The sequence below is a fragment of the Panthera onca genome, chromosome B4 (genome assembly GCF_046562875.1).
Source record: "Panthera onca isolate mPanOnc1 chromosome B4, mPanOnc1 haplotype 2, whole genome shotgun sequence".
In the NCBI taxonomy this organism is placed as follows: domain Eukaryota; kingdom Metazoa; phylum Chordata; class Mammalia; order Carnivora; family Felidae; genus Panthera; species Panthera onca.
The window spans coordinates 78,481,407-78,496,080 of NC_138345.1; the positions used below are offsets into that span (position 1 = coordinate 78,481,407).

At 44.4% G+C, this 14,674-nt stretch overlaps 1 protein-coding gene across 1 annotated transcript; it reads right to left on the reverse strand.

Annotated features, from left to right (window-relative positions):
* Nucleotides 1-6,333: 6,333 nt before the first annotated feature.
* Nucleotides 6,334-8,416, reverse strand: LOC144616816 (keratin, type II cytoskeletal 6A). The gene is made up of 2 exons (XM_078449185.2): nucleotides 7,827-8,416; nucleotides 6,334-6,633 (listed from the first exon to the last, which is right to left on the reverse strand). Exons 1-2 carry the CDS (start codon nucleotides 8,364-8,366, stop codon nucleotides 6,415-6,417), a joined length of 759 nt encoding a protein of 252 aa, XP_078305311.2. The 5' UTR covers nucleotides 8,367-8,416; the 3' UTR covers nucleotides 6,334-6,414.
* Between the last annotated feature and the right edge of the window lie 6,258 nt (nucleotides 8,417-14,674).

Consider the following 14,674-nt stretch of genomic DNA (forward strand, 5'->3'; position numbering starts at 1 on the left):
AATCTGAAGCAGGCTCCAGGCTCTGAACTGTCAGTACAGAACCTGACGTGGGGCTCAAACTCGTGAACTGCAAGATCATGACCTGAGATCATGATCTGAAGTCTGCCACTTAACTGACTGAGCCACCCAGGCTCTTCAACTTAATGTTCTTTTCTAAGATGAGGAACTTGTCCTCTATTCTTTGTTTGGTGAGAGTCTTTTCCTTTTTTTTTAAATCATGAATGGATGTTGGATTGCATTATATAATTTTTTCTGCTTTAACTAATACAATCATATGATTTTTCTCCTTCAAAATTTTGATATGGCGAATTACATTGAATGATTTTGAATGTTGAATCAGCTTTGCGTATCTGCAATAAATCCCATTCATTGTGGTGTATAACTCTTTATACATCGTAGGATTCAATTTGATGATATTTTGTTGAGCACTTTCGTATCCATGGTCATAAGAGATCATAGAGTTTCTCTATCTGGTTTTAGTATTAGAGTAATGCTGTCCTCATAGAATGAGTTAGAAAGTGTTCCTCCTGCTTCTATTTTTTATAATAGATTGTCAAGAATTGGTACCATTTCTTTTTTAATTGTTTGGTAGAATTAACCAATGCAAATATCCAGGACTTGTGCTTTTTAAAAATTTTTTTAAAAAGTTTACTTATTTTTGAGAGAGACAGAGACAGAGAGAGAGAAAGAGAGAATGAGTGGAGGAGGGGCAGAGAGAGAGGGAGACACAGAATCTGACACAGGCTCCAGGCTCTGAGCTGTCAGCACAGAGCCCAATGCAGGGCTGGAACCCATGAACTGTCAGATCATGACCTGAGCTGAAGACTGGAGCTTAACCAACTGAGCCACCCAAGCACCCCTAACTTGTGCTTTCTTTTTTGGAGGCTTATATATTATTCATTCAATTTCTTTAATAGATTCAAGGCTATACTGATTATAAATTTCTCCTTGTGTAAGCTTCAGCACTTTTCTGTATTTCTATTTTGGCCCATTTCATCTAAATTATCAAATTTATGGGGCACCTGGGTGACTCATTTGGTTAAGTGTCTTACTTCAGCTCAGGTCATGATCTCACAGTTCTTGAGTTCAAGCCCTGCATCAGGCTCTGTGCTAACAGCTCAGAGCCTGGAGTCTGCTTCCGATTCTGTGTCTCCCTCTCTCTCTCTGCCGCTCCCTGCTTTTGCTCTGTCTCTACTATCTCAAAAATAAATAAACATATAAAATTTTTTTAATTATCAAATTTGTAAGTATACAGTTTGTTGGAGTTTTTCTTGATTATAATTTTGATGTCCAGGCATCAGAAAATTTTAATTTAAATCCATATAGTTTTTTAGTGTCCTTTTAAAAAGAATTTTTTTTTAACTTTATTTATTTATTTTGAGAGAGACAGAGACAATGCTAGTGCGGAGGGGCAAAGAGAGAGGGAGACAGAGAATCCCAAGCAAGCTCTGTGCTGACAGTGCAGAACCTGACACTGGGCTTGAACGCATGAATCCTTGAGATCATGATCTGAGCCGAAACCAAGTGTCAGACATTTAACCAACTGAGCCACCCAGGAACCCCTTTATCCTCTTTTTGTGTATTGCTGTATCCTAGATAAATTTCTTTGTCAATTATTTTACTTTCCATTATTCCACATGGGAATATTAGTATGTGTGGTGAGTGGGATTAGATTTTGGAAAGCAATCATCACATATCCGGTATTAAATAAATTCTGGGCAGGGAGTTATGTCAAAATGAAAGGCTGACATTGTTCCTTGCAGGAATGGTTACAAGTGAACAGAGCAGGGTACTGATATAGTAGGATCCAGAAACATCTTTATAAATTAGCCAATCCATGAGAATTTCCCTTGTGCTGAGTTGGGGCTAGGGGCATGGGGAAAACAGGGACTGAAAACGGTGACTGGTGGTTGGGAAGCAGAAGTTAACAGACCATCCTTGCACTGTATCCTGAGTTTTCCCTTAACCATTCTTAGAAACCAGAGCAGGCCAGGGCACAGCTAGAGGGGATGCAAGATCATCTCATCGGGGCACAGAACTTGACTTCTTTGAGCCTCTGTTAAGAGGTCTAGGAGGTAAGGAATAGGGAGATTCCATTCTTGTTTTGTCTTCAGACTTCAAGAGGTCAGCATCTAAGATTTGTGCCTGAGTTTGTAGATCCTTAATTTGCTCAGATCTAGTGTTTTCAAGTTTTTCATGTTGTGAAGATTATTGGAATTCACATCCGTGTACATATAACCTCCTGCATTTGTACTAGTTTCTTAAGATACATTTCTAGAAGTATACTTCCGGTTCAGCAGTATACACATATTAATTGCTATTGTCAGGCACGTTTCTGGGTCATGAAGGCAATTGCAGGTCAAATTTAATCTCTTATTCTCTTGTCGCTATTCTTTGGCTCTAACTGGACAGTACTATATTTCTCTGGGAATTATGGGTGGCTGCTGGGGCAGGTGGCAGAGAATCTTACAGACCAAGTCAAAGAGGCTAAGATGCTACTCCCAAATACAGGCAGTGCAAACACTTTACATTGATGGTAGACCAGATGCCTGCCACTCCACTTGACAAGCATTTACATGGAATCTAATCTGGCAAGGAATCCTGCACATCAGGATGCGAGACTGAGGTTTGATGAAGCAGTCTAGAGGATGGGAGTAAGTACTGGGGATTGGGAGTATTTTTCACATGATAAGGCATTTGGCTGATGAAAACACTCAGGACCCAAAGGTAATGAAGCAAGTCACTACTCCACCATGAATTATATTATAAATCTGCTTTATTGCATTGGAAGAGAGCAAGGAGAAGAACACATGACAGGGACACAAACCCTGTTTATCACAGAGCTGATCACTTATGCTTTCACAAGCACTGTGAGGGAAGGCCTCACTACTTGAGAGATGGGGAATTCATGGGCCCGTGGAAGCAAGAAGAAGTTGCTGTGTCCTGGAGTAGGACCCAGGCAGTGACCTTTGGATGGTGAGCAGTGGAAGCTCAGGTGGAGCAGGTATAGGCAGTGATGAGAAATGAAGGCACTCAGCAGTTTCTGCTCAGAGTCAGAGAGTAAGAAACCAGAGACGGGAGAGGAGAAGCAGCCTGAGAGAGGGCAATCCAGTTGCAGATGGGACAACGTGGGGCCAAGAGCTGATGGCAGGACTTAGTGCTTGTAGCTCTTCCTGCTGGAGGATGAGGTGGTGGTGTATTTGATGGTGGAACTGCTGCCCCCAGAGGAGCTGAAGCCACCCCCAATGCCTCTGCCGCTGCTGGAACTGAAGCCAGCTCCCAGGCTGTGGCCGCTGCCATAGGAGTAGCCGCTGCCTCCGCCCAGGCCTGCACCACTGCCCACACCGCTGGCACTGCCATAGCCGCCAGCGCTGCCATAGCCTCCGGAGACAGTGGACTGCACCACAGCTGTGAAGGGGAGGGAGACAAGGACACACAGGACACAGTGAGCTCATTCTGCCAGTCTGAGTCTCGTCAGAAGGGCTAAGGGCAAGGGAGAGGGGCAAGCCAAGTACTTACAGATGTTCACTTGTCCAACACCTTCCCCACTCAGCCTAGGAAGGGAGAAAACACAGGGACCGTGAGACCTCAGACAGCCACCACTGGACCAGAGTGGGAAGCCTCGATGTGAGGATAACCCATGAGCAAACTGCCTTTTAAGATTCTCTGAGAGTCATGATTGTGGCGATAACTAGAATGCCTTCAACTTGTGCTCATGGCCAGACATCATGGACATGTATTCAGAGGTTTGAGGAGCTTGTGTGAGTTACTCACCTGCACTCCTCGCCCTCCAGCAGCTTCCTGTAGGTGGCAATCTCCACGTCCAGGGCTAGCTTGACATTCATCAGCTCCTGGTACTCCTTCAGCAGCCGGGCCATGTCCTGCTTGGCCTTCTGCAGAGCATCCTCCAGATCAGCCAGCTTGTTCTTGGCATCCTTGAGGGCCATCTCCCCACGCTGTTCAGCATCAGCAATAGCGGACTGCAAGTTGGCACACTAGAGCAAGAAGATAGGCAGAAGGAACTCGTAATGTAGTTCTCCAGGAGAGTAGCCATACTTCTTTCTAGTGAGGAACAGTTCCAGAGCCCAGATACGATGGTAAGGGACTTCTACCACATTTTTTCCCAGTCTTTGTCTGTTCTGCACAATTTATCTAGTCTGGGAGGCACATGAGGACATATATGCCTTTTTTAAACCACCTTCTCTGAGGGCTGGGTGGGAGACCCTATACTGGACCAAATACCAGCATAGTTGAAAAATGGACCCACTCAGTTTGTTTTGAGTGCTGTCTCCAAAGCCAGACCAGAACCTTTTCTCATGATTCATGGGGATGCCCCCTAATTTATACAAAATTACCAACATCTTCACTTAAGGCTATGAGTTTCATTTCTGGCCATTGGGATCTTGTCCTCCTCACTCCTAAGGTCTTCTAACATGCTTGGGCAACACCGATCTTCATCCTGGGTCACTGCTCAACTTGTGTTTCAATTCGATGTTGAGCAGATTTAGAACAATCTTGCCCCCCCCCCTTTGGACCTCCCCTTTTCTTTCCCCACTTGTTTCTTGTATTCCTAAACCAAGCATTCTCCTTAAGTAATCTCTTTCAAAAGTCCCTGGATGATCTTTCTACACTCTGACTAATTGAGATTGCTCTTGTCATGCGGTTGTGTCATTCTGTAGGGTTAGCACTCATCTGTCCTCATATGTGGAAACTCACTGAGGGTGGGAGCCACATGCACCCCTCTCTTTGCTCTTCCCCCAATTCCCAGCATTTCCCAAATGGTGGCTGATGGCTGCCTGGTGGTTGAGTGAGGAAGCGATGCTTGTCTTCTCCAGAAGCCCCCACCGTACCTGCTTCTTGACATGGTCGATCTCGGATCTCAGCCTCTGGATCATGCGGTTGATCTCAGCAATCTCCTGCTTGGTGTTGCGCAGATCATCCCCGTGTCTACCTGCGGTGACCTGCAGCTCTTCATACTGGAGTCCAGAGGGAGAGAAGGTGGTGCATGTGGGTTTTCACATGCTAATGGTGACCTGACTTCTCAATCTGGCATTTAACACACCCAGAGCTAGTGACTTCTCACCAAGGCATTTTAGAGAAAGTTGACAGGGCAAGGTCACTGAATACTGTACACTGATCACAGCCCCTCTTTTTCATGCAATGCTGGCTGCCTAGTTCAGTTGGAGGCCCTCAATGTTCTGTATTATGTTTCCAAGGGAGCCGACTCAGGGTGAAGACAAAAGCAAGGATCACTAGATCCCTATCTATGTAGCTAGCCTCCTGCAGCGGGGTTCTTTGACTTACTCAAAAAGCACATAAATTCTGTGAATGCCTGCTCTGTGAGTGCAGGGTTCACACCTGTGAGAAATCATCAGCTTCCTTGAGGTGATTTTCCCAGCGAAGGGGGTAGGCTTGCTGGTGTCTAGGAAGAGGACACAGGCAATCCTGGGCACCTGTCAACTCAAGGCTCACCTTGCTCTGGTACCAAGACTCAGCCTCAGCCCGGCTCTTCTGAGCGATCTCCTCATATTGGGCTTTGACTTCAGCGATGATGCTGTCCAGGTCCAGGTTACGGTTGTTGTCCATGGACAGGACCACGGAAGTGTCTGAGATGTGGGTTTGCATCTGAGCCAGTTCCTGCAGAGCATAAGATCACCAGATCATCTTTCCCTTGGCCTTACAGACGTACCCCACTCCAGGATCCTCCACCCTTGGCAGAGCCCCATCACAACAAAAAAAGAGGAGTGGGGATGCTTACTGCTTCATACAAGGCTCTGGTGAAGTTGATCTCATCCATGAGAGCATCTACCTTGGCTTGCAATTCAACCTTATTCATGTAGGCAGCATCCACATCCTGGGGAACAAGCCAACACCTTGGAGTCAGCTGAGCCTTCCTTCCCAGTCTGAACACCTTTTAGTCTCCCCATCTACTCCCCTCTTGGATGTGTGCAGGGGCCAAGAGTCCTTTCTTTCTAGAAAGGAACATGAACCCCTGATCTTCAGCAGCTCACCTTCTTTAGAGTCACAAATTCATTCTCTGCTGCTGTGCGCTTGTTGATTTCATCTTCGTATCTAGACACAGAAGAGGGTAAGACATAATTGAGCCAGTGGCAAGGATGATACAGAAAAAGTGTCCTGGAATCCCAACTTTCCATAAAAGAGATATACCCAAAAAGAGCTTCCTGCCAGTGAGCCACAAAAATGATTTTTGGGGGTCCCTAAATTGTTTTTATCTTTTTCTCTCCCCATGCACCTCTATGGCCTTTTTGCTATTTTGGGTTGTTTTCGGCAACAATTGTGAGTTTCATTTCCATGCACATGTTTTGCTATGGAATCAGGCCCACATCTTGACCTAGTCACCCAATAGTCTTGATGTGTGCACTTCAGGGAATGGAGCCCTTTCTGTCCTTGTGCTCACTTGTTCTTGAAGTCCTCCACCATGTCCTGCATGCCCCTGAGCTCTGTGTCCAGGCGGCCCCTCTCCCCCAGGATGCTGTCTAGCTGTCTCCTGAGGTTGTTGATGTACTGCTCAAACAAAGGCTCCAGGTTCTGCCTCACGGTCTTGGTGCCCTGCTCCTGGAGCAGAGTCCACTTGGTGTCCAGGACCTTGTTCTGTTGTTCCAGGAATCGCACCTGGAAGAAGACAAGATTGTTATTTGCCAGAGAAAGCCAGGGAGAAAGAGATGTAACCTGACAGGTGCCCACGCACTTTGGGTAGTCGCCCAGGTTGGGCTATTACAGACCACGTACAGAGGGTCAGGCTGATAGTGTTGCACCCCCAACCCTATTTCGTTCCAACCTCACTGGTCTTAGTGTGAAATTCTTCCATGGACCTGTGACATCTTCTCACCAACTAAGCTATTTGGCCTATCAGCGTCTTTCAACATTTCTTCCCTTTTTATTGAAAAGCACAACCACACATCTAGTGAAAAATATTTCTGGGGTGCCTGGGTGGCTCATTCAGTTAAGCTTCTGATTTTTGATTTTGGCTCAGGTCATCATCTCAGTGTTGTGAGATCTAGCCCCTGTCAGGCTCTGTGCTGTCTCTCTACCTGTAACCCTCTCCTGTTCTCTTTTTCAGTTTCTCTCTCTCTCTCTCTCTCTCTCAAAATACTTAAATAGACATTTAAAAACATAGTATTTCTCTGTTACAAAGTGGAAAGTTATATTTAAATTGTACCTCAGGTAAAGGACTGTTAAATGTGCAGAAACTAGCGATTTAATCCAATTCAGTTAATTACTGGATTCCATTAACTTCTGCTTTAGTGCATGATTGCCCTGTATAACAAATGCCCTAATGGTCATGCTCTAGTTCTACACATTTTGCATTTCTATATTTATGTAAATGTTTGTGAGACTTTTTTCTAATTCAGCCAGAAATCTTTTTCTTATTTCTATCTTTATGTAAATATTTCTGACCCTTTTTTTTAATTCATTCAGAAATCTTTTTCTTTTCTTTCACCTTTTTCCTCATGTCCAGAGCCCTAGAACAGTTTTCCACTGGAATTATTATTTAATCTCTTAGAATGTTCAGCAGGTAAAGCTGACCGATTCTATTCTCTCATTGCCTTATTTTGCTTCATGGATAACACAAGTTGAGTATTGTTCCCTGGCTGGGATGAAGGACAATTAAGAGACCCAGTGGTTTCAAGTGATTTCCATCGCCTTCTGCCTGTTGTCAACATGGAGGCCATCTGACATCCCAGGGGAGAGCTCCTCTGAGTCCCCTTCTCCCTCCCTCCTGAATCTCACCCCAGTAGGACATTCACTGATTGTCTAGTCTGGGGAGCCTGCCATCCCAGTGGAGGCAGGTCTTCCTGGCTCACCTTGTCGATGAAGGAGGCGAACTTGTTGTTGAGGGTCTTGATCTGCTCCCGCTCCTCAGTCCTCACCCGCTGGATGGTGGGGTCGATTTGCAGGTTCAGAGGAGTGAGGAGGTTCTGGTTGATGGTGACCTCTTGGATGCCTCCAGGGGGGCACACAGGGAAGCCAGAGCCCCCATAGCCACCAGCAAAACCAGCTCCACCACCGAGCCCAAAGCCACCACCAGCTGCGGCACCAAAACCAAATCCACTGGCAGCTCCACCTCCATAGCCAAAGCCACCTCCAACTCGGCCACCATATCCGCCACTGATGGCACAGCTGCCCCCTCCGATGGAGATCCTCTTGGAGCCGCCCAGGCTATAGAGGCTCCTGCTCCCAAAGCCAGCTCCTCCACACACTCCACCGAGGCCACCAGTGCCCCTGGAGCGGGACACAGAGACACTGCTGAAGCCAGAGCGGCAGACCCCTGGGACTCTGGCTGAGCTGGTGCTGAAGCCACGGTGGCTGACGCTTTGGCTCCTCACGGTGGATTTGCTAGACATGATTCCTGAAGAGGGAAGGCTGAAGAAAGCGTGAGAGGCTGGAGGGTAGAGCTGAGAGGAGCAGATCTGTGAGATGAGCCTCCCGGCAGCAGTTTATATATGGTGAAAATGGGCTGGGCTCCGTCCTGGAAGGTGAGCTTGCAGATTGGGAAGGGCTGATCTTTACAAATAGTGAGATCACTCCCAGCCTCTTAAAGGTATGAAATATGAAGATTGCTTCTTTGGCTTCCTTTAGTCATGGAGAAATTCTCCTGCCTTCCAGCCTTGATGATCCCAACACAATAAGGCTGCGTATGAATTCACTGAAGTCAGGAATTAGTCATGTTCTCAAACAAAGGAGACAAGGAGCTGATCTGTGATAATTGTCCCTTCCTTCTGCTTACTCAGACACTCCTCTGTGTGCCCCCTTCCCACACAGGTTTTCTCCTCTACCAGCAACACCCTTCCCATCAGGTTGCGACTGTCTGAGTTCTTATAGGCATTTGCCCAGAGGCCTGAGCAAGAAGTGGCCTGCAGTGTTTTTTCACCATGTTTGTACCTGTCTCTCTGGAGCTTCTGGCTGTTCCTCCTGATGGCCTGGGCATGGAAATGGTGGCTATATTGGGGACATAACTCCCTTTGAAAGGCAAAGGAACTGGAGAGTTGAGTTTTTACACTGCCAGATGAGCATTTTGTCTCTGTCCTGTGTGATAAGCTGCCCAACTGGCAGTTTCCTGAAAGGACAGAAGACATCACCAAGGGCCACTCTGCCCAGAGGCCTGACCTCTGCACCCGTCTCCCCAATGCTTGGTCTTCCACTGATCTGATTATTATGCAAAATTTTCTCTCCAACTAGAATCCATAGACACCTTTTCTGTCCTGTTTTGAAATGTTCACTTAGAGCTTAACTTAAGGAATTGAAAGTGAGTAAGGACAAAAATCATTGAGGAATCACTGAATTTTGATTCCAACAGACTTTGACGTTTCTTAGGAATCAAGAGGCAGACTCCTTAATGGGGTGTGTACAGAAAGTTGAGGGGCATATAGAAACAGTGAATCATACAAATGTGTCCTTACATGTGTGATGATGTCACAAGTAAATTCAAAATTTATATTTCTTTTTTTTTTCTTTCAAAATTTATATTTCTAATCTCAGCACTTGCAGTCTAAACTGGCTACACACCTCAGAGGGAAATAAGGCTGTGAAATGAGTGTGGTATTTGGTCTGGAGAGGAATGAGGTCCACAGAGTAAGCACTGAGCACAAGGAGTGTTGAGAGCAATTGCGGGCATTCTGTGAGAAACACAGGGTGAAATGGCAACCAGCAGAGAAAGGAGAAACTCACACATTGAGATGACCTGAGTAAATCTCCTGGTGCTATCTTATAAATGTCCCATCTCCCCAGTGTTTTGGGGTGCACAATATCAAAGGAGGTGCTATCTGAGCATCTTTCAGGAAAGAGATACCTTCTCAAGATGATGGAAATGGCTTCCTTCTCTCCACCCTGGTTGCACAATGGCTGACCAAGAAATGTGCTTCCACCCAGTTCTGGGAAAGATGTGTTCCTTCCCATGGTGCAGTGTTCTGATCTGCTCTACTCTCTTGGGATAAAGGCTTTAGGCTTGGCATAGATGATGCCAGGAAGGGTAGGAAGGGTTGGCAAGTCAGGTGGCAGTAGCATGCATTTTGCCCAATATTTATGTCTAGAGCTGCTTTCACACTGTAATGGTGTAGTTGGGTTGTTGCCACTGAGAATGTATGGCTTGCAAATACTAAAAGATCTACTTTTTAGTAGTACTAATAGTAGATCTATTTGGCCCTTTAAAGAAAAAGTTGTTCAACCCCTGGTTAAGAGCATGGGCTCTAGGGGTGCCTGGGTGGCTCCGTCATTTAAGCGTCTGACTTTGGCTCAGGTCATGATCTCATGGTTTGTGAGTTCAAGCCCCACACCAGGCTCTATGCTGATAGCTCAGAGCCTGGAGTATGCTTCAGATTCTGTGTCTCCCTTTCTCTCTGCCCCTCTGCACTTTGTCTATCTCTCAAAAATGAATAAACATTAAAATTTTTTTTTTAAAAAAGAGCATGAGCTCTGGAGACAGAGTGCTCAGGTTCATAACTAGGTTCCTATGTGTTTTTGAAAACTTTCATTTTTCAGCTGTAACCTGGGGGCGAACATAGTACCTACTTCACAGTGTTGTGAGGATTATAGGAAGTAACATAAAGGCGTTAGCACAGTGCCTGCACAGAATTTCTCAATGAAGATGAGCTAATACCATTATTATAATGGAAGTATGAAGAAGCTTGATGAGTTCAGGAACTCATGAGAATCTTCAAGAACTGAAACACAGATGCAGCTGTGTGTGTGGCAGAGGGGGCGGGGATAAAAAAAATGATAACAGCAGTGCAGATTTGTCATATTGGTAAGGATCTGGAAGTCACAGGTGGAGTTTGCACTTCTTCCTAGAAGCCACTCAGAGCCATGGAAACCAGAAGAGCAACAGTAGCAGAAGTATGATTTACAAGCTTGTTGGTACTCAGAGCAGCAGGACAGGGGAAAGCTCTGCTCGAGGGTGGAAGCAGCTCCTTACCCAAATGGCTGGAAGGAAACTGTGGCCAGAGAAAAAGAGGATCTGGGTCTTTGGTGGGAGCCCAGCAAGCTGCCTTCTCTGTCCTATGGAGTCAGTCTCCTCTGAGCCACCTGCTGTTGGGTCGGTCCTCTTCTGTCCTCAGGGTTGTGAACGCAGGGACAGGCTGCTATCAAGCAGCACATGTGACCAGATCAGTGCCTCCTTTGGTACTGACTATATAGCTTTTCCAGCGTAGGAGCAGACTCATCTCTGAATATGGGGTATAATTCAATTGCAGCAGGAACTTTACATTCAACTATTTAGCCTGTCAGAGGATGGTTTAACTTGAACATATTATCAACTTCCCAGCTTGCCATGTGCACCAGATAGCACCAGCAGTATAAAGTACTATGTTTCATTTCCCAACACAAGTATTTCTCCTATTTACAGATTGATAAGACATTCTATATTATATTATATTATATTATATTATATTATATTATATTATATTCTCTCTAATATATCTAAAGATCTCTTTCCCAAAAATTGTCATCACTACCTGCCAGGGAATAATGCCCCGGGAATCAATTCTGGTGACCCTGACCATGAGTGATGTCAGCTAGAGAAAGATTCATGAGAGCTGCCACAAGTTCCTATGACAGTGAGGTGGGCGAGTTAGACAGAAGGGACCCCATGGTGAGTCCCCTTGTGATTTTACTCTTTTCTTATCCCACCACACTCAAAATGTCAAGTTTGTACTTGATTCATTTGCCCTGGATTCTTTATATCTTTGGTTGCAGGGAGGCGTCCTGTGTTCTGGAACCCACTTTTAGACTGCCGCCCTGGGTCTAAGCTGTGCTTTTTTTCTCCTCTAGAGTCCTGTCCTCTGCCCTCTCCTCTTGCTTCCACTCTCAGGAGAGGGCTGTGTTCATAGGTAGTGGGGACCCACAGGGTGGTTAGAAATGGATTTCTTCAATGAAACCTCCCCAGTGTTCCTGAATCATGTCCCATGGTGAAGCTCAGGGGAGTTATATTTTCCCAGAGAAGCAGGGTGGAGAAGGCCAGACCTTCATAACAAGAGTCAAACAAAGGGTGATAGTTCACGCAACTATGTGAGAGAAATTAAAGCAAGCAACCTGAGTAACGCCGATGACAGTCAGCCTCCTCCCCAGCAGGCTGCTGAACCCAGCCTCTTCTTTCTGCCAGGACAGCCTCCCTTCCGTGGTGCCTTCTGATCATCATGGAATGAAGAAGGCCTTTGTTCTGGGGCCCAGGGGTTAACTTGTACTCCTTGCATTTTTCCCAGCATGGAGGAAGGCAAGAGGGAAGTCCTGGAGATGGAGCCCATGCAAAGTCTGCCTTGTCTTTCTGACTCCTTGGGTGGAAAGCTGGCAGATGAGACTGAGAGATACAATATTGTCATAATCCATCAGAAGTTTAATACTAAGTGCCTAATCCTGCAAGCCTCAGTGCAGAATGATGCTGTTCAGAGGGAATCCCACAGACCCAGTCCCATACCTACAGAGGACCCACTGAAAAAAACACATGCAGCCACATGCATAAAGATTGTAGGCAGTAGCACCAAAGTTGGAGTAGAGAGTGCAGCCTTCTAGGATATACACAGAGGTTCAGACAGTATTGAAACTTTCAAAATTGTATTACTTAGTTACTAGGCTGTTGTGAACATACAGTATGCACTAAACTGTAGGACTTCCCTTGTATTTCTCAAGGTTTATACACACGATTTTGGCAAAGAACACAGTGACAGGATCATATATCAGCAAAGGCAGAATGTCTAGTTAATGATGAATACATTGGGTAATTAATTTATCCCCAATTCAGGATAATTTGGAGTAATTCTGACCCAAAAAACTCATCTCAAAATCAGCCGAGTCTTAGTGTGAATATGCTAGAGAGCAAACATAGCTCAAACGTTCTCCTCTGAGATTTCTTGGCATTTAGTGGCAACTTCATCTGTTAATCCTTTGTAATCTCACTTTAAGCCTAGGGTTGGGATTAGTGACAGATCAATATTCTGGCACAAGTCCATGGAATTTATGAGGCAAAGGAGACCTCAAGGGGATCTGATAAATTTAACTTCCTTCCCATTTTCCTCTGCCCTTTCCTCAGCTGCTTCCAGAAACAGCCTGGATTTTTCCAAAAGGACAAAGAAGAACATTCAATATGAAATGCTTGGACCCTGTGGCAGAAACTGTTGATTGGGTAAATTAGATTCCATTCCCAATTCCCTTCTTTCTCTCCCATATCCACTATAGAAAACTTGAAGGGTGGAATATTCTTTCTTGTAAAATGTTTTTAAATTAATTGAGGCATAATTTACATACAGTGAAATGCACTGATCTTAAGTGTGGAGTTCAATCAAATTTGACAAATTCATGCACTTTCATAATCCATACAATATCAAGATAGAGAACATTTCCATTATTCTAGGACATTCCCTTGTGTCCTTTTTCCTATAATCCCGCTGTCCTGGGCAATCACTATTTTTAGATTTTTTCCACCTTGGATTAATGTGTTTATTTTAGAACTTTATATAAATGGAACCAAACAGTATACACTTTAAAAATACATATATTTATTTGTTATTATTTTATATATTTATATGTCATTTATATGTGTGCGTCTGGATTTTTTAATCAGCAAAATGTTTCTGAGATTCATCCACGTTGTTGTGATAGTTCATTGCTAATTAATAGTTCGTTCTTTTTTATTGCTGAGTGATGCGCCATTGTATGAATATACCACAGTTTCTTTAGCCATTCTGACTGATAGGTTCCTAAACTATTTCCAGTTTATTACCATCTATAAAACAGTTAGCAACATACTCATGAGGCTTTGTGTGGACATATGTTTTCATTTTACATAAATAAATGGCTACAAATAGAATTGCTGCATCAAGAGGGAATGTACAGCCAGCCCAGCCAGGCACATCTCACATGTACCCTTCCCCTACTCCTTCCCCCCTGACATGGTAAATACATTTTAGTTTTCCAAAATGATTGTACCATTCTTAAAAATATACTGTAATTTTTTAGAGGAGTTTTAGGTTCACAGCAAAATTGAGCAGAAAGTACAGAGTTCCCATGTACTCCCTGAGCCCTCGCAGACTTAGCCTCCCTCACTATCAACATCCTTCACCAGAGGGGTACGTTTGCTACAGCTGGTGAATCTATGCTGCTATAAACATTAAGTGCAGGTTTTTGTATGGACATAAATTTTCAGCTCATTTGGGTAAGTACTGTAGAGGGTGATTGTTGGATAATACAGTTAAGAGTGTGTTTAATTTTGTAAGAAACCGCCAAACTGTCTCCAACATGGCTGTATCATTTTGTATTCCCGTTAACAATGAATGGAATTCTTGTTGCTCCACATCCTCCTCAGCATTTGGTGTTGTCAGAGTATTGAATTTTCACTATTCTAAAAGGTGCGTGGTGGTATCTCATTGTTTTAATTTGCATTTCCTTAATGACATACGGTAGGGGCATCTTTTCATATGCTTATTTACCATTTGTGTATCTTATTTACCATCTGTATCTGAGCTGTCTGTTAAGATCTTTAGTTTATTTTTTAATTGGTTATTAGTTTTCTTATTGTTGGGTTTTAAGAGCTCTTTATATTTCAGACAACAGTCTTTTTTTTTATTGGATACGTCTTTTGCAAATATTTTCTCACAATCTGTGGCTTGACTTCTCATTCTCTTGTCAGTGTCTTTGCAGAGCAATAGTTTTTAATTTTAATGAA